Genomic DNA, 25,929 nt, shown 5'->3' on the forward strand with positions numbered 1-25,929 from the left:
AAAGGTCATTAACTCACCAGCTGCCAGAGTTATTTCAGATTTTTAGCTGTTGGCTGCCAGAGATTTTTAATTGAAAAACAAAAAGTACTCAGGAGCCGAGATACAGAATTTTTAAGTTTTAAGTTAACAAGGAAGTGGATAGGAGTCTAGATCTTCAAACAATCATATCTCCTAGGTCTTAGGGTCAAATTTTAAAAAAAATTTTTTTTTTTTTTTAATAGAACGCATTTATGCGTTATTGGCGGCCAAGCGCACTATTTATTAGATCGCATTAATGCGTTAATGGCGGCCAATGAGTTAAATTGCAACTTTAGACATGTGCAGATACCCTGTATACACGTATACTGTATGTTGGTTTGTTTACTGTTGAGTGAGAAAACAATGTTACACATTAAGCTAATCAGCTGGGGACCCGCCAAAAATCATTTGGGGACCTCCCTGGGAACCACTGGCCCAAGCGGGAAGAGAACATTAAGCATCACTAGCATTCAGTTAGAATCAAGGCCATCTGACAGAAAACAAAACTTCATTGTGCAAATCATTTTATTCATAGATAGCAGAGAGTACAGATAAATTGCAGCTTGCCTTCCACAGATAACCAAGGTCAGGTTATCTATAGCAATATCTATGAATCTCATTCTCAGCCTTAACCAGTTATGACATCGATTCGAGTCTCCACTTAAATCAACTTTTTACAAAATAAAAGGAAAGGAGCCCATTCAACATCAACTGGTGTGCATTCGTTAACATGTATTCTGGTCCACTCAGTCAGGGAGTAGGAAATAAAGGGAGTAAACAGCCATATTCTATTGAGGTCATGTAATAGGTCTAGACCATCCCAGAAATAATAATACAAAAATTCATATCAGGGCTAAATACCACGTTTCTGCCGAGATATTTGAAAGATAGCCGTGTTCTGCACAAATCAATTTGCTTATGCTGGGGACACTACATGATTCAGTTTGATGTCACACACTTTCCTGATTTTCTTTCCAAATATTTAAATTGTGACCACATCCTTTTTTTTCTCCAAGCCTGACAAGCTGGCATGACGTTATAAATGTAGTGTTAATAAACGTCAAAGCTCTTTTGATGTCCATAGGGTAAATAAAATTATGTTCTAACTTCTCTGTATTGCTATACAGTATATGATTAAATCAGCAGAAGTAAAGCTGTTATTTAAAAATGTGGTAACACACACACAAAAACATGCACTTTCTTTCTCTTATTCACATGTGCTCCCATTCAAACAAAGCAAACCACCCACACACACTCTCACTCACTCATTCTCTCTCTCTCTCTCTCTCCCTCCCTCACACATACGCACACGCACACACACGCGCGTTTCCTCTCGCCCCAACTCTGCGGTAAATACTACAGAACTACTGTGTAATTATTAATAATTAAACTGGATTCCACTGAACATCCTTGATCATCATTAGATGACAAAACTACAGACGCAAACAAAATGGGCGGTAGTACTGTATGTGTCTGAACTCAAGTCTTTTGTTAAGAGCTGCTTTTAGCCGAAGGTGAGAGAGGAACTATTTCTTAAAGGAGCCTGCAGACTTTGTGTACTTCTATATTTTTTCTTCCTCTTCCTGTAATTCCTCTCTCAGAGCCACCAGAAGCGCACATAGACAATGAGCATTATGAAGAAGACACCACCCGCTGCCAGCTTGGCATAGGTGGAGCGGGTGTTCAGGTACTTGGCATCACTCCTGTACTTCTTAGACAGGCTGGACAAGTTGCTGGCCTTGGAGTCCAACGCTGAAAGATAAGACAGAGTAGGGGGGGTGAATGAGACGATGGGGTACAAAGATTACAAAGTGAAACGGGCACAGCACATCCTCTTCTGTCTTGTCACCGAGAGAAAGATTGACAATCTGAAACGGAGATGAGCCCTCTGCCTTTCATTATTCAGTGAAGAGACATGCACACAGATGCACTGTGCTTGACCTCCATGTCAAGCGCTTCAAGCTGCTTTAACCCATTAAGGCCTGAGGCCGATTCTACAAATGTCTTCTAAATCCTAACAGTTTTCTGAAAAAAACTATTGTTGCTATAATATCAGTGGTTCTCAAACTTTTTCATGTCAAGGACCACCCAAAATTATATGTATTTGGCCACGGACCCCCATCTCAAAATATTTTGTTCCAGGGACCCCCAGAAGCAAAGCAGTTGCATAGCAGATCTACAAGTTCAAAGCGCGGCACGCGCAATGAACTTGTATATCTGCTATTTTTGAATAGCAGATATACAAGTATATACAGTATAAAATATGGATGAAGTGGTTACACAGATGCATTCCCGGTTTGAATGTGTTATGGCTGCAGTCTGGAACTTGTGTTAATGAATAAAACATTATTTTAACCAACCAATCTGTATGCTAGGGAATATGAATACATGAAAAAACTAAAAGGAAGCCTGCACACCGTCTTCAGAAAATATGTTTCGGTCGCACTGACCTTCATCACATACCCTAGGTGGGGTTGGCGAAAGGGCCTACTCTGTGTGCAGTTTGCATGTTCTCCCCGTGTCTCTCAGGGTAGTTAATACCCTCACAAAAACATGTAGTAATCCTGGTCACTACAACGCCTCCCCCATGACAGCCAGGGCGCCTGATGGAGGGGAAAGGAACTGGTTGGAATAACGTGTTCCTTCCACGCGCTACGTCCAACCAGGGAAACTCTCCCCTGTCAGGTGACAAGAAGGTCAGTTGGCTCTCATGCATTGAAGGAGGCATGAGCTCGGCCCTGGCCTCCCTAGGCTGGTGAGGGGAGTGTAGCGCCCAGGATCACTTAGAAAATTGGCACCGGGTGAAAAATAAGGGTTACAAAATCGTGGGATAAAAATCCCTTTTTGTCTTTTCATGCGCTCCTGTCTACTCCTACACACTGATCCTATCAAGTAGGTGTGTAAAAGGACTTTTTTGACCCAGGGAATGTTAATACAAAATAACTAGTACATCTCCAGTGGTTGCAGGTGGTCTCCCTATACTCTTCCACTGAGAATTTTAGACCCCGCCACAGTGGTGGAAAGTAATTAAATACATTTACTTAAGTACTGTACTTAAGTACAATTTTGAGGTATTTGTACTTTACTTGAGTATTTCCCAATTTCCAATACTTTTACTTCTACTCCACTACATCTCAGAGGCAAATATTGTACTTTTACTCCACTACAATTATTTGAAAACTTTGCAGATATACATTATGATATTATGAAACATATAGTAACCACTTTAGCCCTATTTTATACATAGGCTATTTGAAAATAGCCGATCTACAAGCTCACAACGCGCTGTGAGCTTGTAGATCTGCAATTTTCAAACATTTTAGTACTTTTACTTTTGGTACTTTAAGTACCTTTTTTGTACTTTTATTCAAGTAAATTTTGAATTCTGGACTTTTACTTGTAACAGAGTATTTCTATATTGCAGTATTGATACTTTTACTTAAGTAAAGAATTTGAGTACTTTTTCCACCACTGCCCCGCCGTTGGGTAGGACGTCTACTGGTGGACAAGTAGTCCTGCCTGGAACTCACACGCCCAATACCTCCCCTGTCCATTGGGTGAATTCTCTCTTGCCGGAGCGCTAATGTTTGGTTTCCCCGCGTGGGAGGCCCGGGTTGGATTCTCAGGTGTAACAGTTTCACGTAACTCTCTCCCGCCAGGGGAGGACATAAAACGTATCGATTGCAGCTTTTAACAAGAAACCTGATATGATTATCTTACCAGACAAGGCCTCGCCTCTCTGCAGCACTTCCTCGATGTTAGCCACCATGATCCTCTGCACATCCTGGAGTTCTGTGTTGATGCTGCCCAGATTCCTTCGTGCTCGACTGTCAATGTACGACTTCTTGGTCTTCTGGATGTATGTGTCTGATAAGGGAGAGGACATGAACAGCAGACAATGAAAAGTTAACCGATGGTGGAGTGGGAATGTACCTACTAATTATGTGTGACAAATCACAAGTGTGAAATCACAAGCCCCCCAATTGACGGCTACTACGACAGTAAAATCCCCCGTTTTCTTTTTTTTATTTAGACATTAACTCTTTCAGTGCCAATGAAATAAAAAAATTATTGCGAACTTTGCCAAATTTTTTTTTGTTTTTTCAAAGAAAATAAAAAGTGCTTAGGAAGCGAGATACAGCCTTTTTCAGTTTTAGGTTAAACAAAGAGTGGATGGAGCTGCAAATCTTCAGATAATGATATCTTGGGTTCTGAACACTTTAAAAAAAAAAAAAAAAAAAAAAACTCGGGATTTCTCGTTCTGGCACTGAGGGTATAACCCAAAAACTCGGGATAACTCGGGGTCTGGCACTGAGAGAGTTAATACAAAAAAATATCGGGCCAATCAGTGACTGCGTTTCAACTGCTGTCCGTACAACAGTGAAAAGTATCAAAATCCTTTTCTGATTTCTCATACTCGCTCCTTATGGGCCGAAGTCCAGACTGATACCGGGGAGGAACGTGAGAGTGAATCCACCGGGAGGACGTACTAGGACCTTCGTCCTACTCTTCCTGCCCTACACTCCCTGCTGACAGGAGCCGCCCCAGCCCGTAGGAGCAGGTGCAATGACCAATATCACCCTCCCTGCCTGGCTTCCCTCCCCCGAACACGGGCCAATTGTGTTCGGATAGACGATGCACCACGGTGGATTCGAACCCACAATCGGACTTAAAGATAGGGTATTTAATATTTTGGTTTTTTTTTTTTCTTTTGTTAAAGGTTAAAGTACTATATTCTGATAGTAATCATTGCTATCACAGGGGTCTCTCCAGCTCTTTAGTAAACAGAATATAAATACATTTTCAGGTAGGTGACAACATTTAAGCCAATCAGGAGAGAGCATTGAAAATGCATTTTCTGTTTATAATAAAGAGCTGGAGAGACATGGGAGACTCCTTTTACTGAACAAACACTCTATTAGCAATGAGTACTATGAGAATATAGAGCTATTTAACACTTATTTTAACAAAAGTAAATCACTTACCCTACCTTTAACCACTTCCCCAAAAATCCTCAGTTTTGATTTAACTCTGATTAAGCGTACAAATGAGTTAAATCAACACTGACTATTTTACTGCTCCTTAACCATGACCCAAACCAACAGCCCAGATCCTCTCTTGACTTACCAAATTCAATGAAGGAATAGGGCCGGGACACAGTGGGGACTTTCTTTCCATGCTGCTCATGAAACTCTGCTTGTAGGTCTTCAAGGTAAGCAAAGGCCAGTTTTTTGGGAAAGGCTGCTTCACACAGGACAAGGTAGACCACTCCTTTCTCTATAACGTAGCTGGAAAGAGAATGTGTGATGACTAAGAATCACTATGGCATAAACAGGGTTACTGTCATCATCATGGGTTCATTCATGTAGCAGGAAAGGTAACGCACACACCAAGGGCTGTGGTGAGGTGCCGACCACTGGAAACAAACTTAAAAAGAGGAAAGAAGTTTCAGCCTGCTGGCCTTCCTCAGAATTAAAAACAAGATTTAGTTAATACTGAGTAAGGCCAGCAGGCCAAAACGTCAATTAATAAAACTTCATATAGAGCCAGAGTGTGCGACACTTTTTTCCTCATTTTATATACATTTTACTATATTGTTATTATGGTTGTTTATATCTAACCTTGGTATTTGACCTTCACTTGTAGTACTTACATAATACATTATGATATGACATGATATTCGGTGGCCTGTAGGAGCCAAGAAGTCTCCGCTAGGCCTGATACTGTAGCTATTGTTTTTGTTACAGCCTATCTGTTATGGTTCAGCTTCTCCTTGTAGCAGCTAGTATAACTATGGTCTGAGCCCTGTGCTCGTTGGCAGAACTACCATACCACCGATCTGTGTCTAACATACTTCTCCCCATGATATCATGTAAATTAAAGCATAACCATCACCACCTAGAATGTTGTCTCGAGAGTCGACTCATATTGCCTCATCAATTACTGATTGATCCAGAATTCCGCGGCACATGTGATCATCAGACATTTGATCTGTAATGAAGTGGCCAGATATTTTGTTTCATCACAAAACCAGCACTTGCCCTGGCAGATAGAAATCTGGAAAGTTGAGGCCTTTAATAGGGATGGAGCTCGTTAATTTTTATTGATAATGAGCACCTTATCGAGCCTGCTTATCGAACCGAGCTTTTATCGAGCCCACTATCGATCTTTTTCTATTATTAAGAAAAAAGACGTGAGACGAAAAATTCTGAACAGAACCGGTATCTTTTTTTATTGGCCAGTTGTGCCCTTTAACCCCTTTTGTTCTACATATGACAACACTCTTATTTAGCAATGTATTGCACACCCTGTTTGACCCCATAATTAGAGCATAATGCAACTGCTGGCTTAATCCCAGAACTGCTAGGAGACAGAATAGCCATACATGAGATGGTTTATAAGGGTGTTACCAATCATACTAGTTTTGCAGCCTCTTAGATGGTCAGATGCATCATCCATGTACATGTTAACCTGTTCACTTTTTGGCATGGTGAATTGTACTCACTGAAAGGCCATGGCACCAGCTTCTAAAGTGCAGCGTGTGGGACTCTGCTCATTGAGTTTCCTGAATAGTTGTTTAGCTTGACTCTGGTACTGCTGGAGGTCCCGCCCTAACTAAACACACAACACAAAAACAGGTTAGAAAGTTAGTACTTAAACCTCAGAGAGAAAACACACAGCAGTGTTAGTTAGGGCATGAAAAGCTAACTGTTATGCATCATCAGCCTGGGGTTTTGTCCGTTTCCAATGGATGATTACTGACCTACGTAAATCATGGTCAGTTACAGTACAAAATACACAGTATTGACCAGTACTTTGTACGGTAGTTGGATGGTGCCAATTTCTTGCCCTGCACTGTATTGTAGGCAATAAAGGTTAACTTGTGATTATGAAAAAATGAAGACAGATTCAGCCATGTGTTGACAAGCTTGAAATGTCACTACTGGTGCTATGATAAGTTCTTCCAACAGGAGCTATTGGTTTGCGGCTCTTTTTCTTTCTTTTTAGAGCTTATACAGTTCTAACTTATTAGGTTATATTTTGGTACAGCACCCTTCTTCACAATTTAGCCATTTTGCAGACGCCCATATACCCAGAATAAGCTGCATGAACCCAGGTAAAAAACAACAGGGTAAGTAGTCAGGTAAGACAACAAGTGCAACAAAGTAACTAGGAGTAGACTACTCCCAAAATAACATCAGCACTTAAGGACAAGTTATCTTTCTAAATAACATACATAGATCTGTAATAATCAACTATTATGATGTGTCGTTTTTTGTTGAAACGCATGAGATTTAAGGCAACTTTCAATATAGAAAGAAACTAAAAGACTAGTAGATATTTCTTCCTGGTTAGTGTTCTCCCATCATCACAGTTGTAATAGCTATCCAAGGAATGTTTATGAATATTTGGTGGGTGTTCCGACTTGCACCCACCCACCTTTGAGTTAAAGGGGGGCTACACACTAAACTTTGTACAGGCACATGACTGAGTCTTGCGTGAAAGCATCACTGTATCATCACCGGTACATCACAGAGACACATGTATGATGTTGAAGCACACGCACACACACACACACACACACACACACACACACACACACACACACACACACACACACACAGAGCAGAGCAGAGACTGAACAAACCTTTTCGCTTCCCTTTGCGACAGCAAACAAGAGAGCAAGGGAAACATGTTAGAGTCCTGTCAGCAAGTCAGCCTCATACATGATGATACTGCAGCTCAACACAAACTCCCAAATAAATCCCTTTGCTTAATAGAAGCAACAAATAATTTAAAGAGCAAAGAAGAATGAGTCACTTGCTTGCTGTACTTAAATTTAAACCCACCCTTGTCTGTACGCATGTTGTTACCCAAAGTAACCTTTTCTATAATGAATGTCAGATCAACTCAAGTGTCATTAATGGATGGCCAGGGTCCTCGTTGTCTCTTTGATATAAACCAAACACACCTTAGGTTAAACCTAAGGTGTGTTTGGTTTATATCAAAGACACAATGAGGCTAAAGGAGAGAACTCATTTTGGGATATTGAGTTTGATCAATCATTTTAGCCAATAACTCGCAAGTATGACATCTCCAAGAGGATGTCGCAGAACAACACAAGGCACATCCATTGTCTTAACGATCAGATAACACATAAAGCCACGTAGTAACCTGTAACGTTAGTGGTCTTCAGGTCAAACATCCAAAACTACAACACAGTGTACCCAAAAATAAAAGCCACAAAGACTGTCAAATAACCTGCTCGTCTTCTTGCATGGAGGCGGCCAGAGGGAGGCCGTCGGCCAACCTGGCGATCATAGTCAGCAACACCATTTTAAAACAATATTATTATTGTTGTTGTGTGTCTTCAACAGCAGCAGCTACACGTAGCAGCAGTGTACTGTAATGTAATGTTTGACAGGCTGTGTGTTAGGATGATGACAACACTACAGTCCTGACGCGCTGAGCTGGCCGGAAACGCTAGCGCTTTGTGTATCACTTCTAAATGTGACCCCGCCGCTTGTGGAAACTCGTGCTCACAACTAAGGTTCCGCATGATCATCTCGTACTACATGATAATTAAAATGCACTACACAACAATACATCATATTAATCCGAGTGGTGGAAAGTAAGTAAGTACATGTACTCAAGTACCGTACTTAAGTACAAATTTGAGGATTTTTTTTACGCGTTGTGAGCTTGTAGATCTGCTATTTTCAAAAATATTTTGAACACTTGTGAAATGGGACATTCCGCATATGTTATGTACATTCTGATGCCAATACTTTTGTACTTTTACTCAAGTAAATTTTGAATACCGGACTTTTACTTGTAACAGAGTTTCTGCATTGCTTTTACTTAAGTAAAACATTTGAGTACTTTTTTCCACCACTGATTAATCCTAACCCTAACAAAAATAAATACATACATTTTTGATGCACTTTTCTGTAAATTATTTTGTAAAATAATGTTAATTGTATGGACTAATGCTAGCAGTTGTACAGATTGTAGTAAGTACATGGTGGGCAGCAGGGGGCAGCATTATCCTGGATGAGTGCAAGGTTTGAAGAAATTAGGTGGACAGAAAGGAAATGGTGACAAGAACTTAACTATTTTCCCTGACACATACTGATTTGTTAAAAGAAAAAAAAAACATACCCTTAGTAAAGAACAGAGGAGTCCTGTTTTATCCTGGCTGTTCATCCATTATGTACTGCATCAGTGTGTCACTCACGGGCGGCTCTCTAGATGTTCACCAAGTTACTAAATGTTAATGGTGGGTTGTCACTGCACTATATCAAATGAAATGACCTTTCATGTACCCCTTGTTTGTGAATGATTAGATGTGCTTCTGAATCTGATTCTAGTCTGTACTGTATCACATGGAATTTTGGGGGTTTTGGGGGTTTAAGTCTATACCTCTATGGTTTAAGTGCTTAATAGAGATCATACCATCAATGTGTTATTTATTTGAGATTTTGACTTCAGCTTACAATCATAATAAAATGTAAATACTATGTCAAAGTGGTAGATATTCTTATTTGATGCAAATGAGCATGAACTGAAATCACAAGAGACGTATGGCAGACATTTTGGCTATTTTAATTTGCATCATTCCTTCACATGCAATTTTGTTTACTGACGTTTTTCTACACTTGATATTGTCAATCCTCAGTTATTAGAATGAAGAGCTTTCCATAGCTTATATTTCACACGCCAAAGAGAAGAAAATGAAGACATATGAAGCTTGATATCCAATTATCATATACAATATACTATTTATTAGATGCCTTAATGCGCCACGTGACGTGGCGCATTAAGACATCTTGCTGCGCGCGCGCACCAAGGTTGCAGCAACGCGCTATGCTCAAATGCATTTTTTTCAGACAGTCTATGATAACATGCAAGTCACGCAATGAAAATGCAACGAGAATGAAAACCCCGACTTTACTAATTTAATGAGACTGTCTAGCTATTTCAACAGTTTGTCACTAGTCCATAGGCAGGTTTATGCTGCCAAATTGACTTTACAAAACGTATCACTGACAGACCCTTATTCACTTTCTCCCTGTCAGTGGGTCCAGGACCCCACTAAATGCCATCCCTTCAATGGCCAGATATTCATTTATATCTTTTCGAAACGCCAAGCATTTACACACGGGAGAAATTGCATGCATACATACAAGTCCATAGATGCCTACAACGTTGCACTATGTGGACATGTGCAGGACATAGATTTCCATGCTTACAATATAGAAGACTTTGTAGTCCTGAAGGCAGAAGTCTTACCCAGTCAACGACAGGGACAGAAAACAGAGCTGTACAGGTCGTGGGTTATCATCAACCAAAGTAATGGACGTGTACTGACAGCTAACTGCACCTGTATGGCTGGGTATGTACACAACTTATTCCATAACTTCATAAATGAACGTTAGGCTACTTGTCAGTGTATGTAATGCCATAAACCTACTGTATGAGTGTCTGTCTGCACTCCTTAATCTCATGTACAACACACAGTTTTTATTATTCATTTCACCCATTGTTTACACCTGTAAGCCTGTGATGTGACATTTGATTAGATTGTAATGAAATGTTAAGGTCATATGAGCTCATAAAATAGGCTACTCACCTGCATGTACAGGGACAATGAATACATTATATTTCACACTTTCATACATAATTGTGTTTATTATTTGACTAGCAGCTTATTAATGTTAAAAATGTTGGATAGAGTTCAAATGCAATGGTGACAATGTTTTACTAATGGGTGTAATTGTGGACTCTTGCCAACAATTGCAGGTTGGGATCATGTTGCAGCCATGCAGCTGCACTGATGTTTAAAGTCAAGATGTTCGTCAGAATGGGAAAGACAGAATCAGCTTGCACCTCTGGCCCTTGCTTGTGGAACAACTCAAAGAGAACGGTGAAGCCTGCCAGTCCAGATTGAGTGAAATCAGATACACATCTGCATCCAGCCAAAGCCAAGCCTTCACAGACCAATGTCAAAGGTATGACTTCAGCTTCATTACAATAGTACAATCATAACACAAACTCAAATCCTGTTTATAGCTGCAACATAAACGTGATTGTTTGTCAACCTGTAATGAGCCTGAACTCATTACATAATACTTCTGACATTTAAAAAAAAAAAATCAGAATGCAATTAGTAGAAATCAGTACATGGAAGAAGCAGTGTTGACAATACTTCTTTAAAAAAAGACAGTGAATCGCAAAAGCCACTATCAGATTTGCTATAAAATATTCTTAATTGCCAAGTAACACATTTATGACACATTGAACCAACTTTTGTTAAAACATGTATAAGATAAATAGGTCATGGTAATAATGTGTCTTTATTTTTTTCCAGTGTTGACAGATGAAGATATACTAGAACTGAGAACACTGGCACCTAAAGCAGCTATCCTCACAGCTGTGGACAACAGTGACACTGACTCAGCATCTGAAACAGAGGACTGTGACACTCAGGCAGAGAACATGCCAGAGCCCCTAGTAGGTCTATATGATGCAGATCTGAGGGGCCTTAGCCTAAATGAATGATCAATCGCATTCCCAGAGATGAGGAAATGCTGCAAGCCGCCCTGCCTAAAGCTGAATTATTCTTCAAACATGTTTTGCCAGAGTTGTTAACACGTAGCATGGATCCACTCACAGCAACACCTTCGTCCTTCTGTCTGCTCACACTGCAACAGGCCAGACTTTGGCAAAATGATAAGCTGTGACAAATGCAAAGGTTGTTACCATTATACATGCGTAAAAATAAAAAGAAGACCTCGGAAATGGCATTGTGAACAATGTAAAAAGAAATGAATGTTTTATAAATTTTAAGTACACTTTTACAGATGTGTTAATGTTCCACACACAGAATGAGGCCTGTGAGATTTTACTGTGAACAAAGTTTAAAAACACATGAGAAGTAGTTTCATGTAATTCATTCGAACTACACTCTTACACAGATGTGTCAATGCTCCACACACTAAAGGCCTGGGAAATGCTATTGTGAACAATGTGTTTTAAAAAAAGAAAAATAATGAGATGTAGTTTCATGTTGTTCATTCATCTTTTAGGAACTACACTCTAACACAGATTTGTTAATGCTCCACATACAATTACAATATCATCTAAGAGATCAGCCTGAGTGACTGGAACAACAGTTGATAGAATTTTGAAATTTTTCCATCTACCTAATATTCTTTTAATGTGTATTCTAACATTAGACAACTGCCTTGATGTATTCACTTCTTGAGCAGAGAGCTGCTTCTTACCTTTAGTAAAATGAGAGATTCTAAGGGTGGCACCACATACAGAAAGTTCATCTCTAATAGTAAACCCACGATCAGCTAGAATTTCATCATTGTGTTCAAGAAGTTCTAAAAATCCAGACTCTACTGTAATTTGTTTGTTAGAAACTCGCCCACCCCAGCCTGGTGAGAGAAAACTAATGGATCCTGCCGGTGACATCCCTACCAAATATTTCATACTGTTATGGTGTTTATAAGTTGACCATGTTTGGGCCCTTGAATTTAAATTTGTCGGTCTGTTAATAAAAATCTCTGTACAGTCAATGATGCACCTGCAGTGTTTATACTTGGGTTTAAAACATTTTGGCATTTTCTTTAATACCATATACTTACTTGGCCAATTGATGAGAGGTTTTAAAGCCTGACTCATAACAGGGAGCCATCCTCTTAATATTTTCGATATCTCACATTCAGTAACATTGAATCGAAATGCAATATCCTTGTTGCTGAGACCCAATCTGAGCTTCATTAATATAACCAATAGATGATCCTGCAGGCCCATAGAGGCACGGACAACCTGAACGCTAGGTTTAAGTTTTAGGATCAACCACTCAAACATAACACTGGTTAGACCTGTGAAGAACAGAACACTTGCCGCTTTGCTTTTGATTGAGCTGTAGGAAAACTCAGTGTTTCTCAGATTTTCTTTTAGTTGCTCAATTTCTGCTTTCAGTTTGTTGATGTCTGAGCGTAGGTTGACACACTCTGTAGAAAGCTGGCTGTAGTTGAGTTGGAGATCATCATAGACAGCCTTTGGGACCGTCGCTACTGAAAGAGAAGAGTGGTATTACAGGGGTTAACCACTTACAGTACTGCTATTTTATACTTCAGCTCTTCAAAAATACAAGCTACAAGCTGATGGTGCATAGCATGAGCTTGTAGGTCTGCTATTTAAAAAGAATATTCTACGAAATCTTGAAAAATAGTGCACGTTTTGAGGGGGGGGGGTCTGATAAAAATTGGGCAGACCAAGTACACTACAAAGCTAAAGATCAAGTTAAACTATACATTAACATGAATCCAACATTAATAGAAAAGATCATGTGTAAACAAACAAACAAAAAACAATAATTTTCACAACCATGACAGTAGTGCTACTAGGTCAGTATCATGGTCAGTATCATGTCAGTATCACGATCAGTATCATATCATCATAGTCAGCATCGTGTCAGTATCATATCATCATGGTCAGTATGTCACTATGAAGCTATCTATGAAATTGTTGAATGTACAACATAATTTTATACAGTATCTAGAGGGGATCCCTGCTTCATCTGTCTCTGCTTTTAAGGGGTCCTTAGCCTGAAAAACGTTGAAGACCCCTGGACAAAGGTGTTTGAGGTTCTTACCAGTGCAAGGCTCCACTGTGGAATCCAATGCCACCTCATCTTCTATGGGCTGCTGTGGATCACCACCATCCATCAGTGGTCTGTGATAAATAGGTTTATCATCTCTTTTTCTTTTCCTCTCAAATCTGTTGAGAAGAGAGCTAGCACTTATTTTTCTCATTTACATACATCCAACAATGAAAAGAGAATAAAGAATGCTTTGCAAATCTCCGCAAACTCACTCGCTGCTGGGCAAGACTAATCTCGTCTATTTACCCACAGCTGTGTATAACGTAATCCATTGAGGTACAGGAAGAGCAAGAAAATCAACCTCAAATAATGGTAAATGATCATGCAAATTATAATAGACATAGGGTATTTTATACAAGTTGACTACACCACTGACCACATAACTTAATCCCGTTTCATCATTTACAACAGTGGTTCTCATTTCTCAACCAGTGGTCCGGGGACCACCAGTGGTCCTTGAGGGGGTTCCAGGTGGTCCCCAGCTAAATGATGGAGTTGGTAACCAAATGGACCCTAATAGACCTTTAACTCTTTAATGAAACCAAATGGACCCGTTTCATTTTACGCATTTTACGAGTTACATTAAAAGGTAGGGTAAGTGATTTGCGTTGGTTAAAATAATTGTTAAATAGCTCTATATTCTGATAGTACTCATTGCTATAGAGTGTTTGTTCAGTATTAGGAGTCTCCTTGTCTCTCCACCTCTTTATTAAACAGAAAATGCATTTTCGTTTCAGTTTCAGTTTCATTTCCAATTTTATCCAACCAGGACAGAGAACTCAATCAGGATACAGATTAAACAAGTGAAATTGGAAGTGACGACACTAAGAAATGAGCATGCAAAATTGGAACTGGAACACTATACACATTAAGCTTAAAAATTGGTACTTTTTCCTGATTGGCTGAGATTTTGACACCTACCGAAAAATGTATTTTCTGTTTATTAAAGAGCTGGAGAGACAGGGAGACATCTGTTACTGAAAAAAACACTCTATAGCAATGATTACTACCCAGTTTTGGGTCTGAGAATCTATACAACAAATAAATCTAATAAGCAACTATTGGTCATGTTGCAATGTTTACCTCTCAAGTTTGCCTTTAGATTTTTTGGGGTCTTTCCTTATGTGAGGGAAGATGGAAGGCACAAAGTCTGGACTCTCATAGAACATAGATGCTTCTCCTGTAAAAAATTAAACATTTAAAAACATTTTTATTAATATATCTGTGACAGAGAATCAAATATAGTCTACTGCTCTATTCCAATGACACTTCTCAAATGTACTACTGAAGTCCTAACTCCAATGCAGAGACATAGACTATCCTGTGTTACAAACATATTTATAGTTAACTATGCATTTAAATAAAACCAGAATTCTGTTATGCATGATGTCACTTAGTGAATTTACCTGATATGAAATGCGCGCTGCATAGTCGTGCATTTTTAATGAGGGCCTCCTTCCATTCAGTTCTTCGGATAGCTTGCAGCCAGAGTCGTCTGCGGTTAGCACTGAATGGAGTTTTATTTGATGGTATCCGGTAAAAACGAAGACCTTTATTAAAACTTACTCGGTTCCGGCACCCCACTGCACAACACGACATTATTCACAAATGTATCTTCTTCCCAAACCGAGTCAAAACGCAGTCGAACTCGTGCCAACTCTATTGTGAGTGAATTACATCCGGGTGCGTCCTGCAACCCAGCTGCGCACGCAGCCTCATTGTTCTTACAGGGAAATTGAAAAAGGAGCGCTCGTTTTCACCCACCCCCCCAGGCAATTCTGTAGAACCAACACTAGAGGGCAATGCAAGCCACACTAGACTAGAACGTCTATGCAATGTGCATAGACGTGCATAGACATGAACTTGCATGCGTGTGCACAGGCATGCACACACACGCACGCGCGTGCGCACACACTTTCAATTTGGTTTATTGAAAGCATGACTGTTAAGATTATTTTTATTGTGTTCTGGCTTTTAACATTTGTTTTAGTTTATCCATGACACACACACACACACACACACACACACACACACACACACACACACACACACACACACACACACACACACACACACACACACACACTTTTGATTGATTGATTGATTGATTGATTGATTGATTGATTGATTGATTGATTGATGTACTTTATTTAGTAAGACATGAGAACAACAGTACATGGAAGTACAAATTCACAATACAAGGTCTACTAAACTGGAAGACTCATTAAGCACTGAGCTCATTAAGCACGATCAAAGTGGGTGATGATATCATCCAAAGAAAGGATGAAATTACCTACCTGGGCTCCATCTTGGAGGCAAACCTCTCTGGTAACAAAAACGCCGAAAAAGTGATCAAAATTGTCAACCAAACAACACGCTATTTGTGGAGGATTGATCGCCTAGTCAGTAAGAATACTCTGAAGATTCTTGCAGGGGCCCTCATTCAAGGTCATTATGATTATGCATGCACTTCATGGTATCACAACACCTCCAAGGCCTTAAAAACAAGGCTCCAAACATCCCAAAACAAACTTGTAAGGCTACTTCTTGGCCTCAATCACAGAACCCATCTAACCCCTGCTCATTTTGCTAGGATTGGATGGCTTAGGGTTGAGGACAGAGTACAGCAACTTGCTATGGGCCTGGTCTTCAAGATACACCACAACATTGGGATCCCCCTGTATTTGTCAAAATACTTCCAAAATGTTAATGCAGTCCATGATCATAACACCAGAGGCAGCTCCACGGATCAAGTTCAACCCAGATTTGGCTCAACTAACCTACCCCCCCTACCCCCCCCCTCCTTCATTTTCCTCTTTTGTATATAAATATATATATATTTTTTTTCTCTCGTCATACCAGTAACCTGAAAGCTGATTGTATGACATTCTGTATAGTAGTGTGTATATCTGCCTGCCTCTTATATTTCATCATGATTTGTGTGCATGGGGTTCTCATCTTAAACAAGCTTAGTGCTTAATGAGGGTTTCCAGTTTAGTAGACCTTGTATTGTGAATTTGTACTTCCATGTACTGTTATGTACTGTCATGTACTATTCTCATGTCTTTCTAAATAAACTACATCAATCAATCAATGTTTAAGATGAGATCCATGCAAATCATGATGACATATAAGAGACTGACAGATATACACACTACTATACAGAACGTCATACAATCAGCTTACAGGTTACTGGTATGAAGAGTGAAAAATATGTACAAGAGAAGAAGAAAAAGGGGGGGGGGGGTAGGTCAAGACGACAGGGGCCATTTTCGAATTGCAGCCTCCTGAAGGTGTATCTTTAGGGCAGTTTTGAAAGTGAGTAGGGTTTTACACTCCTTTACTCCTTTTGGTAGGGCATTCCACATTTTTGATGAATAGCATGAGAACGAGTTCGAGACTTTGTTGTGCCAAATCTGGGTTGAACATGATTCGTGGAGCTGCCTCTGGTGTTATGATCGTGGACTTCATTAACGTTTTGGAAGTATTTTGACAAATACAGGGGGATCCCAATGTTGTGGTGTATCTTGAAGACCAGGCCCATAGCAAGTTGTTGTACTCTGTCCTCAACCCTAAGCCATCCAATCCTAGCAAATGAGCAGGGGTTAGATGGGTTTTGTGATTGAGGCCAAGAAGTAGCCTTACTAGTTTGTTTTGGGATGTTTGGAGCCTTGTTTTTAAGGCCTTGGAGGTGTTGGGATTTACATTTTCAATCTCATTTTCAGTTCTCAATATTATTTTTGGGCAGTGAAACCGCCCCTATAAGTGAGGTTTGGAAAAATGTACAAATATCCTGCGCTGTGAAACCGCCCCTATAAGTGAGGTTTGGAAATTTGTACAATTATCCTGCACCGTGATTGGCCAATCACAATCTATTCAGGACTGTGATTGGCCAGTGTCACATGACACATGTGCATAGCCCTATATAAGAAACCATAACTTGAAAAAAACCATAAATTTGTTTTTTTCAAGTTATGGTTTCGTCCATCATAAAGAGTGTTTCAATAAATGTATTTATCTTTTGTACATGATTGGTTGACTCCATTCAGTATTGCGATTAGCTAGCAAGACACCGCCCACTTCACACAGGGTGTGATTTTTTTTTACAAATGTACAGTTATGCAAATCAGTCAATTTCTAATAAATGTTGTTCTATGTATTGTATTTGGTATGTTGGATTCATGTTAATTTTAGACTTTTAACCACTTAACCCTCAAAACTCGAGGCTTGTAGCTATTTTTGGATCCCTCAGAATAGGGATGCTAGGGTTCAAGTGGTTAATATAAAAATAAATCCTATCACACACAGATTTGGTAGCCCCCCTGTAGTAGTCTGAGGACTCCTGGACCCCCTTTTGAAGACCTATGCCTTTGCCTTATAAGATGTTATCTTACCATGGGCCAACAAGCACACAACACATTAAATATACTATGATCTTAATGCTCGCTGATGCTGTCCTTCTATTTGCAATGTTTTGAATTTGTCGTTTAAATGAGATGGGACTCATGGGAGATTTTAGATTTTTGTCTATTCAAAAATAGCAGATCTACAAGCTCACAGCGTGTCACTTTGTGCTGCACTGTGAGCTTGTACATCTGCTATTTTTGACAATGTCTTAACCTGGCAAAAAAACATTTTCAGACTGGGGGGGGGGGGGGGGGGGGGTCCGCACGACCAAATACATATCAATTTGGGTGGTCCTTATAGTGGGGGTCCCTGCTTCATCTCCCTTAGCTAAGAGGTCTTTGGCCTGAAATACGTTGAAGATCCCCGTGTCTCTTATAAGGAAATAATGTCTTTAGGAGGATAATATATTCATAACAAAGATAACATCTAAAAATGTAAGTGTATTTAGAATGATAATGAATGTCGTTTATTATATAGTAATCTTGTTTTTTGGCTTAACCACTTGAAGCAGAATGTCCACTATTCTGGGGGGAACATTCGACAGAAATAGCAGACCTACAAGATCACAACGATACGTTGTGATCATTTAGGTCTGCTATTTCTGGCATTTGGTGTAGGAGGAAACAAGAGCAGACCAAGTACAGTTGCAACTCAGGTCCATTTCACTAAGAATAGAGGGTTCATCTATTTGTCTGTTTTAAGTGACGGCTGCAGTAGCTACCGGTTAACATATTTTTTCTTTATTCAATAGTTACAACCACCACTACTACTAATAATAATAACAGAACACAGTGGACTGTGAAGCTTATTCACCAACACATACACACACGCACGCACAACATCCTCATCTTTGTACAAAACATTTCTCATTGTGATTTTAAAGTGTTTGATGGGCATAAGTATTAAAAAGATACCACTTCTCCAATGAATTTCTTTCATTGTTTACTGGTACAAAGATGTATTATTCAAAATGTATTTCCCTTTTTCTGCAATACAAAATGTCATGATAAAAAAGAAATGAATCTCATACAGTACAAGATAATGTCAAGATAATACTGTGTACATGTTCCCTGGTTAAATACAGTTGGTTATAGTAAATATACTGTAGGAAACAAATACTAGCAACTTTATGGACTGAAAATACTCTATTAATTTTGACCATACTCTTACATACACAGATTGAGCCAGAAGTTAGAAAAAACTAACAAGCAAACAACATACAGTACATTTAAGCATTTAGCTATTTTCAATGGAATGCGCTAGCATTTTCAAATACTTCAAAAAGGCACATTATGCTGTTTTAGTTGGTGTACTACTACAGTAAAGCTGAAAAGTACTTTCTTTCCCCCCCTTTCACGGTCAATAGTTGCTACACATTCAGAGGCCTGGTGCCTCAAATTATTTGCACAGCACATGTTAAATGCAAATCAACCGTTTAGTGTGACAAATAGAGCTGTGTTTTAGTCAAAGCAGGGGTACACAGCTGAGAAGGATGAGTGCTTGAAGGGATTAAGTCAAATATGAAGCACATTTAACCATTTAAGCCCTAGCGCCCCTATTCGGAGGGGGGGACAAATCTCCCAGAAATGCCAATCCAACTGATATGCAATTATATGGGCATATACTGACCGGCAGACAGGCAGACAGACAAACAGACAGGTATAATGGGTACTCTGACAATATATAGATATATATAGATACAACGGGTGGGGCAAGCATTGAATTTGAATCAACTGGCATCATTCCCGAGTAGGCCAGTGCCCAACGGGCACCGGTCTGTTTTTGCCAAAATAGCAGATCTACAAGCTTCAAATTTGCAAAATACATCTAAAAGGAACAGACCGAGTAGAGACCCATGGGGGGGACTCTGGTCAACAAAGTATCTGGTTTAAGTGGTTAACCTAGATAATAATCCAAAAATAGTTTTCACAAAACTGTTACAAATACACCACAATTGTTACTGGGATGTCTGGAGTGTTAACAACGTGACTTTACTGGCCAACATCAACAGCAACAGGAGACATGGTGTCATAATGAAGACAAGATATCAGTGTTTTCCTGTAAAAAGGCTGTGGTATTTCTGTGCAATGGCGAGAGCGTGAGAGTGAGGACGTGGAAGCAGGGGGAGTCGAGGAGGCCCCAGACACAGTCCTGACACTTCACTCATCAGCTGCTTGTTGACACCCACATCAAATCCTATGAGCAACAAACACATTGATAACACTTGGGTTACTTAAGGTTGAGCAAAAGTTAAATAGAAATGGTAAAAAATGCAGTAGCATTAGCCTTGTGCAAAAAAATTATCCATCATTTACACATAAATACTGTATATCGTTGCTGTCGGGTAGAAACCTCTTATCTCCATATTCTAACTTTTTGTGTTTTTTCAAAAATTAACGCCCTACTTGATCATGCTACAGCGACACACAAAAGCATCAAAAGTTGCAGATCTACAAGCTTGAAATGCGGCGCGAAACGACTTTTGAATTTGAATCCTGAAAAGTAACAGTTTTAGACGTTTCCACCCGACAGAGACGATATATTGTATGTCTCTGTACAGGTATATATATAGAGATATATTGTACAGGGTATGTTTGGGCAAAAATATTTGCAGTACGTGAACTACTGCAATTGCCTTAATGTCCTGCTAAGTTAAGTACAGAGACAACTATGCTAGACTCTTTTGATTAAGATGTATATTGGTAGGAAACATCAGGACACTTGAAACCCTCACCTTGGTCCTTGGCATAGGTGATTAGCTCTTGTACTTTGAACTGCAATGGGAAATTAATTAGATAATTAGACAACACCAAACAAACCAGTGGCCGAACACCCGGGTAACTTGAAACCTACTGTAAATACAGCACAGAACCTGGACACGTACCATTATTGCTCTGGCTTGGGAGATATCACCTTTCTCAAATGCTGATATCAGCTGGTTAACTGGCCCACCAATATAGTTGTATGTGCTGAGGGTAGAGAGATGCATAATAACAATTCAAATAACAACCCGTGCATTTGACTGAAAGTATAGGAATACTACACAGGATGGACAATGCAGTGCAGTATGTGAAAGAGACAGCATACCAACCTGCCAACTGCTCCATTGGCTCCCATAGGCAGAGCTCCTAGCAATTGCTGTGACAATTGACCAAAAAAATTAAAACGGTTTTCAGGACAAATATATATGCACAAGATAAATGCAGCAGTGAAAGATCAATCACATCTTCAAAGGATGTGGCGGTGACTGCTTAGACTTAGAGAGAGAATACACAGTAAGTCGTTTTACTTTATAGAAAAAGTGACAGAACAAGATAAAATGGCCAAAGAAGAAAAAAGAAAATACTGACCTCATCCACACCATAGAGGAGTGACCAGTGGGGTTGACTGGAGCTGACACATAGGCCAAAATCTACCAAGTCAGTTGAACTGAACTTTACACCCATGAAGGATGGGATTAGTTTCTCAATGCCCGCCAACACGTCTTTGGCTTGTACTGGAGAGAGAGACAAAAGTGCACCAGCAATAATCACTCTAAATATCTCCATATAGAGATATACTGTATAAACCGTTGATTCTCAACCTGTGGGACCGGGGCCCAAGTACCTGACAAAACACTAAGATTTTAATAATAATATAAAAAATGTATGCAAACAAATGTAATGGCTTTTTTATTTAAAACCTTAGAACATGGGTTTTCATTGTGATACAGATAAATGACATAAAGTATACCATGTTAGTTGCAATGATCCAAGCCAGATTATTAAAATAAACACGCTCTGAAAATGCACGCGTGTTAAGTGGTAAGGTGGGTGGGCCGCGAACACTTTCGAGATTTTAAAGTGGGCCCTGATCCAGAAAAGAGAACCACTTAGACCAAAAGCGACAGTACTCACAGGTTACACCAGTAACAGCTGGAATGTGATAATAGTAAAAGGGCAGCGATGGGGCAGATGAAGCCACTTCCTGGAGGAACCTCCTCAAAGCATCTGAGTTTGGGGTATAGTGGAATGAAATGACAAAAAAGAATCAAGGCACTGTAACAGCTCAGACAGTTGGAGCCTTTCCTTTATTAACAGTGTGCAAGAAATATGTTCCAGCGCCTTTCATTCTTTTTGACCTTGAGGAAATCGTTCATTTCTATTTGACTTTTTGTGAGTGCTAATATATTACAATCAGTTATGATATATTAACACAATATTCAACCTGGCAGCCCTATTTTGGGCATGTCATTATAGGCCACAAAAATAGTAGATCTACAGGCTCACACAAGTTGTGAGCTTGTAGATCGGCTATTTTCACAGTTTTTGCACAACATCGTCGTACAACTAAGTATATAAAATAGTGCTATATTCTAAATTATATAAAGTACTATGTAGAATACCGTACATATCATCAGTACTATGGATACATCTGATTGTACACAGACATGGCTTCTGTTAATCATCACATACCTGCAGTACTGGGTTTAAAGAAGGATGGGGCAATGACTGCTATGCCATCAGCCCCTACTTCTACTGCATGGCGAGCCTGTAAGAAACACAGGAAAAGAACAGTAAAAATAGGCAATATACACATTGGCATTCAGTTTAACCTCTTAAACCTCTCTAACCTCGTAAACTGGACCTGAGCTAGCTCTGTTCAACACCAAATATCTTCGCCAAAAATAGCCGATCTACAAGCTCACTGTATTTTTGGCTAATGTTCCCCCCAGAATATGGATGCTTGGGTTCAAGTAACCTGGCATTGCCAAACTGATCGCGTGGGATCACTTCAAACGTTCAACGTCACAATATCGTGTGGAGTGTTTGAAGTGATCCCACGTGATCAGTCTGGCAATGGCAGGTTCACGTGGTTAAAGCATAATAGATGAAGCGACTCACCAATTCTTGGGATTCTTTTAGACTCAGGCAGCCTACATGCACAACCACCTGGTCCATTCTGTAGAGACATACATACGCGTAGAAATATTTAAACGATTTAGCAGTACTTTCTACTTGCATCTGCATATGATACTGTACATACATAAATATGCGGGTCATCAAGTACACGGGTCATATGCACGCACACACACACACACACACACACACACACTCCTCGAAAACATTGTAGACTTTTCCTTATTTTCTTACATCGTACTCTTGTACAAGATGTAACAATAAAGAAACCTTGACACACACACACACACACACACACACAACTTGTAAGTTCTTTCCCCATTTAGCTGCTGACACAGGCATATCTCTGTGCAACCAATGCAACTACCACACATGTTCACTTACTTGCCCTTGGCTTTTTGACACCATTCCTCTGCTAGTGTCTTCCTCTCCTCCACACTGAGAGACATGCCTTCTCCAGTGGTGCCATTCACTTGTGAGAAAAAAGCAAGCCAACATGCACAATAAAACAGGTAAGAATGGAGTATAGCGAGAAAGACCATGCGTTGTCAAGAGGAGATAATATTTCCCTAACAGTTCAGTTCCTTAAACACAGTGTTTGTAACATTGTACTTACTAGATACACAACCATCACATGCAGTATAGGAAAGGTTGTTTAGCCTTGTTCAACCAACAGGATACACAGGTGCTCTCTCATTCTGCGCAGACCAGTTCCTTTCTTTCTTTCTTTCTAGTTCTATCTAGTTATGTAAATGTTAATCATATTGATGTAGAAAAGCCAACACACATCCATGAATAATATTTTAAAAAGCATGTGTTTCACACCAAAGGTTTAGGTTAGAGAGACTGTAGGCAGTGAGAAGCATGGAAAACTGAATTCTGTAAACTTACCAAATATACTCTTTACACCTTGTTTCTCAACCAAGTAGTCAATGTAAGGTTCAATCTCTGATAGGTTTATTTCACTGGGGGGGGGGGGGGGTTTGGCAGAGGAGAGAAAACAAAGACAGGTTACAAAGAGTAACAAAGAGACACAAGGAGAGACAGACAAGAAAAACAAGCAACCAATTTCCCTAAGACTGTATTATATAACGAGAGGTGTCACGTAAGAAAATGTTCATTTCTTATTGCTATGAATGCATGAACCATCCAATTTCAAAAGGTATAAAGGTTAATCATATGCATAGCATACTGTACACTCTTATTATAACAAACCTCGCTCCAGGCAGTACTGGAGCAGTGGAGGACAGAGAAGACATAACACTGTTTCAAAATGACTCACCCTTGTGGAGTGAGTGGGGTAAAGGTGGCTGCAACAAGCCCTGTCAGGTTTTTACCAACAGTAGCCATGGCTGTGGGAAAGTCAGACATTGAGAGAGTGAATATACTTTTACTGCTCCCAGTATTGATGATCTCTTGTATAGTATTGTATACATGTCTTTATATGTCTTGATGAATTGAATACACAGGACCACAATGGAAATGGAAGCGAGCCCTCAGGGCTTTTGGTGTTATCCTTTTAACATTATTGTATAACTGTACCTTTTGCAAACTGTTAATAAAGAATTCAATCAATCAATCAATCAATCGAGAGAGAGAAAGAGAGAGAGAGAGAGAGAGAGAGAGATATGTTGAGTCAGTGTTTCACTAAATCTCAGCAAATATTGCCATGATTCCTGCTTCTGTCTTTATTTTTAATTTTGACCACTAAAGTTTTATATTGAGTTATATTTCAGTCTTGTAAAACTATAACTATGTACATGACTGTAGTAAATGTATACTACAGTCTACAGTTAATGAAGTTAATTAAATGCACTGTCCAACTATTTATCTTCATCAAGACCAATTCATTTAGTCACATTAGACTGAAGCTTACCGAATATAGTATAGCTGGCTTTAACATATACCTCAATATTTTTTCTATAGACTACAGAAAAGTATAAAGATATATGTTACAGTGTATGTTGTGGAAAGGGTGAACAGTTGTAATGTTCATTCATTTTCAAAAATGTTTAAAAGAATAGTGGAAATAGCAGATCTACAAGCTCACAATGTGACACGTTGTGACTGTGAGCTTGCAGATCTGCTATTTCCACTATTAATGTTTTTTTTAAAGTATAAAGTTATTAAATATGTCAAGTAATTTCTTTGTGTATTTAGATGATTTGTCACATCTGCCCTGAGCAACTTCAAAGCCAGAGATTTTTTATTCATATGTTCCCAGTGTTCAACGACAAAAACACAATGAAATCGTTAATCGCAATTAATATTTGTGTGACACTTAATCGTTACTTAAAATGTCATAATCGTGACAGCCCTACCTGTAGAAGTCGTGAGGAAAAGAGCATCAGTCTGTGTGACAGTACTTTGGTGGCTTCAGGCTTGTTGACACTGGTCTGATCATATGACACTAGTCCCATGTCAAGTGACCACGCAATGCTTTATGGGAAATGTAGTTCATTATGAAAATGTTGAGCAGATAAACGTCCCCTTCTCCTACATTAAATTGTAAAGGCGAATACTTGAGAAGATCCATACGCATATATAATCTAATAGACTTAATTTATGATGGATTAGGAACTCAATAACGTTTTACAATAGGTTAAGTCTTTCGCATGACAAACTACAAATGGAAGAGCTGGACAGGACAGGGGGCGGGACTTTAACCAGACGTTCCGGATTGACGTTAGCGTTGCCATGTCGGCTTATTATAAGCGAATTGGGCTTGTTTTTCTGTAACGTTGCTCGTAAATATTAGTTGCGGGATGCGTTTTTTTAGCTGGTTTTTAACGTGTACCTCCTTATTTAGACTTGTTTCCAAAACTAGTGGTTCTAAAATATTTTCATAAATATTTTGTGTCAGGAAGCATTCGTGTTGTTAGAAATTAGAATGTTTAAAATATTTCAAATATTCCACATTTCATT

The 25,929-nt window shown here is 39.4% G+C and overlaps 2 protein-coding genes across 3 annotated transcripts; both read right to left on the minus strand.

Annotated features, from left to right (window-relative positions):
* Nucleotides 1-525: 525 nt before the first annotated feature.
* sec22bb (SEC22 homolog B, vesicle trafficking protein b) lies at nt 526-8,498 on the minus strand. Its single transcript, XM_080431412.1, has 5 exons — nt 8,281-8,498; nt 6,524-6,633; nt 5,146-5,306; nt 3,739-3,885; nt 526-1,770 (listed from the first exon to the last, which is right to left on the minus strand). The coding sequence occupies exons 1-5, from the start codon at nt 8,353-8,355 to the stop codon at nt 1,616-1,618; spliced, it is 648 nt and encodes a 215-aa protein (XP_080287538.1). The 5' UTR covers nt 8,356-8,498; the 3' UTR covers nt 526-1,615.
* Nucleotides 8,499-18,839: 10,341 nt separating this feature from the next.
* npl (N-acetylneuraminate pyruvate lyase (dihydrodipicolinate synthase)) lies at nt 18,840-25,427 on the minus strand. 2 transcript variants are annotated; one of them, XM_080430176.1, is made up of 12 exons: nt 25,326-25,427; nt 24,287-24,356; nt 23,896-23,969; nt 23,389-23,476; nt 22,990-23,047; nt 22,561-22,636; nt 22,003-22,095; nt 21,457-21,602; nt 21,198-21,244; nt 20,994-21,075; nt 20,841-20,883; nt 18,840-20,302 (listed from the first exon to the last, which is right to left on the minus strand). In XM_080430176.1, exons 2-12 carry the CDS (start codon nt 24,352-24,354, stop codon nt 20,154-20,156), a joined length of 924 nt encoding a protein of 307 aa, XP_080286302.1. In that variant the 5' UTR covers nt 24,355-24,356; nt 25,326-25,427; the 3' UTR covers nt 18,840-20,153. The 2 variants fall into 2 exon arrangements, with proteins under 2 accessions (XP_080286302.1, XP_080286301.1); XM_080430175.1 differs by having other exon boundaries at nt 18,842-20,302; nt 20,841-20,880; nt 20,991-21,075; nt 25,326-25,423.
* Between the last annotated feature and the right edge of the window lie 502 nt (nt 25,428-25,929).

This window comes from Gymnoscopelus braueri (assembly GCF_963280865.1).
Source record: "Gymnoscopelus braueri genome assembly, chromosome: 6".
NCBI classification, from domain to species: domain Eukaryota; kingdom Metazoa; phylum Chordata; class Actinopteri; order Myctophiformes; family Myctophidae; genus Gymnoscopelus; species Gymnoscopelus braueri.

Bases quoted from the DNA above. Each gene is read 5' to 3' on its own strand.
- sec22bb (XM_080431412.1), bottom strand. From the start codon at position 8,355: ATGGTGTTGCTGACTATGATCGCCAGGTTGGCCGACGGCCTCCCTCTG. The intron at 6,634-8,280 runs GTTATTTGACAG...TTGTGTGTTTAG, and splicing joins CCATGCAAGAAGACGAGCAG to TTAGGGCGGGACCTCCAGCA. The intron at 5,307-6,523 runs GTGAGTACAATT...TTCTCTTTCCAG, and splicing joins GCTGGTGCCATGGCCTTTCA to CTACGTTATAGAGAAAGGAG.
- npl (XM_080430176.1), bottom strand. From the start codon at position 24,354: ATGGCTACTGTTGGTAAAAACCTGACAGGGCTTGTTGCAGCCACCTTT. The intron at 21,076-21,197 runs GTTGGTATGCTG...CTCTACCCTCAG, and splicing joins GCCAATGGAGCAGTTGGCAG to CACATACAACTATATTGGTG. The intron at 20,303-20,840 runs GTGAGGGTTTCA...TGTTGCTCATAG, and splicing joins CACCTATGCCAAGGACCAAG to GATTTGATGTGGGTGTCAAC.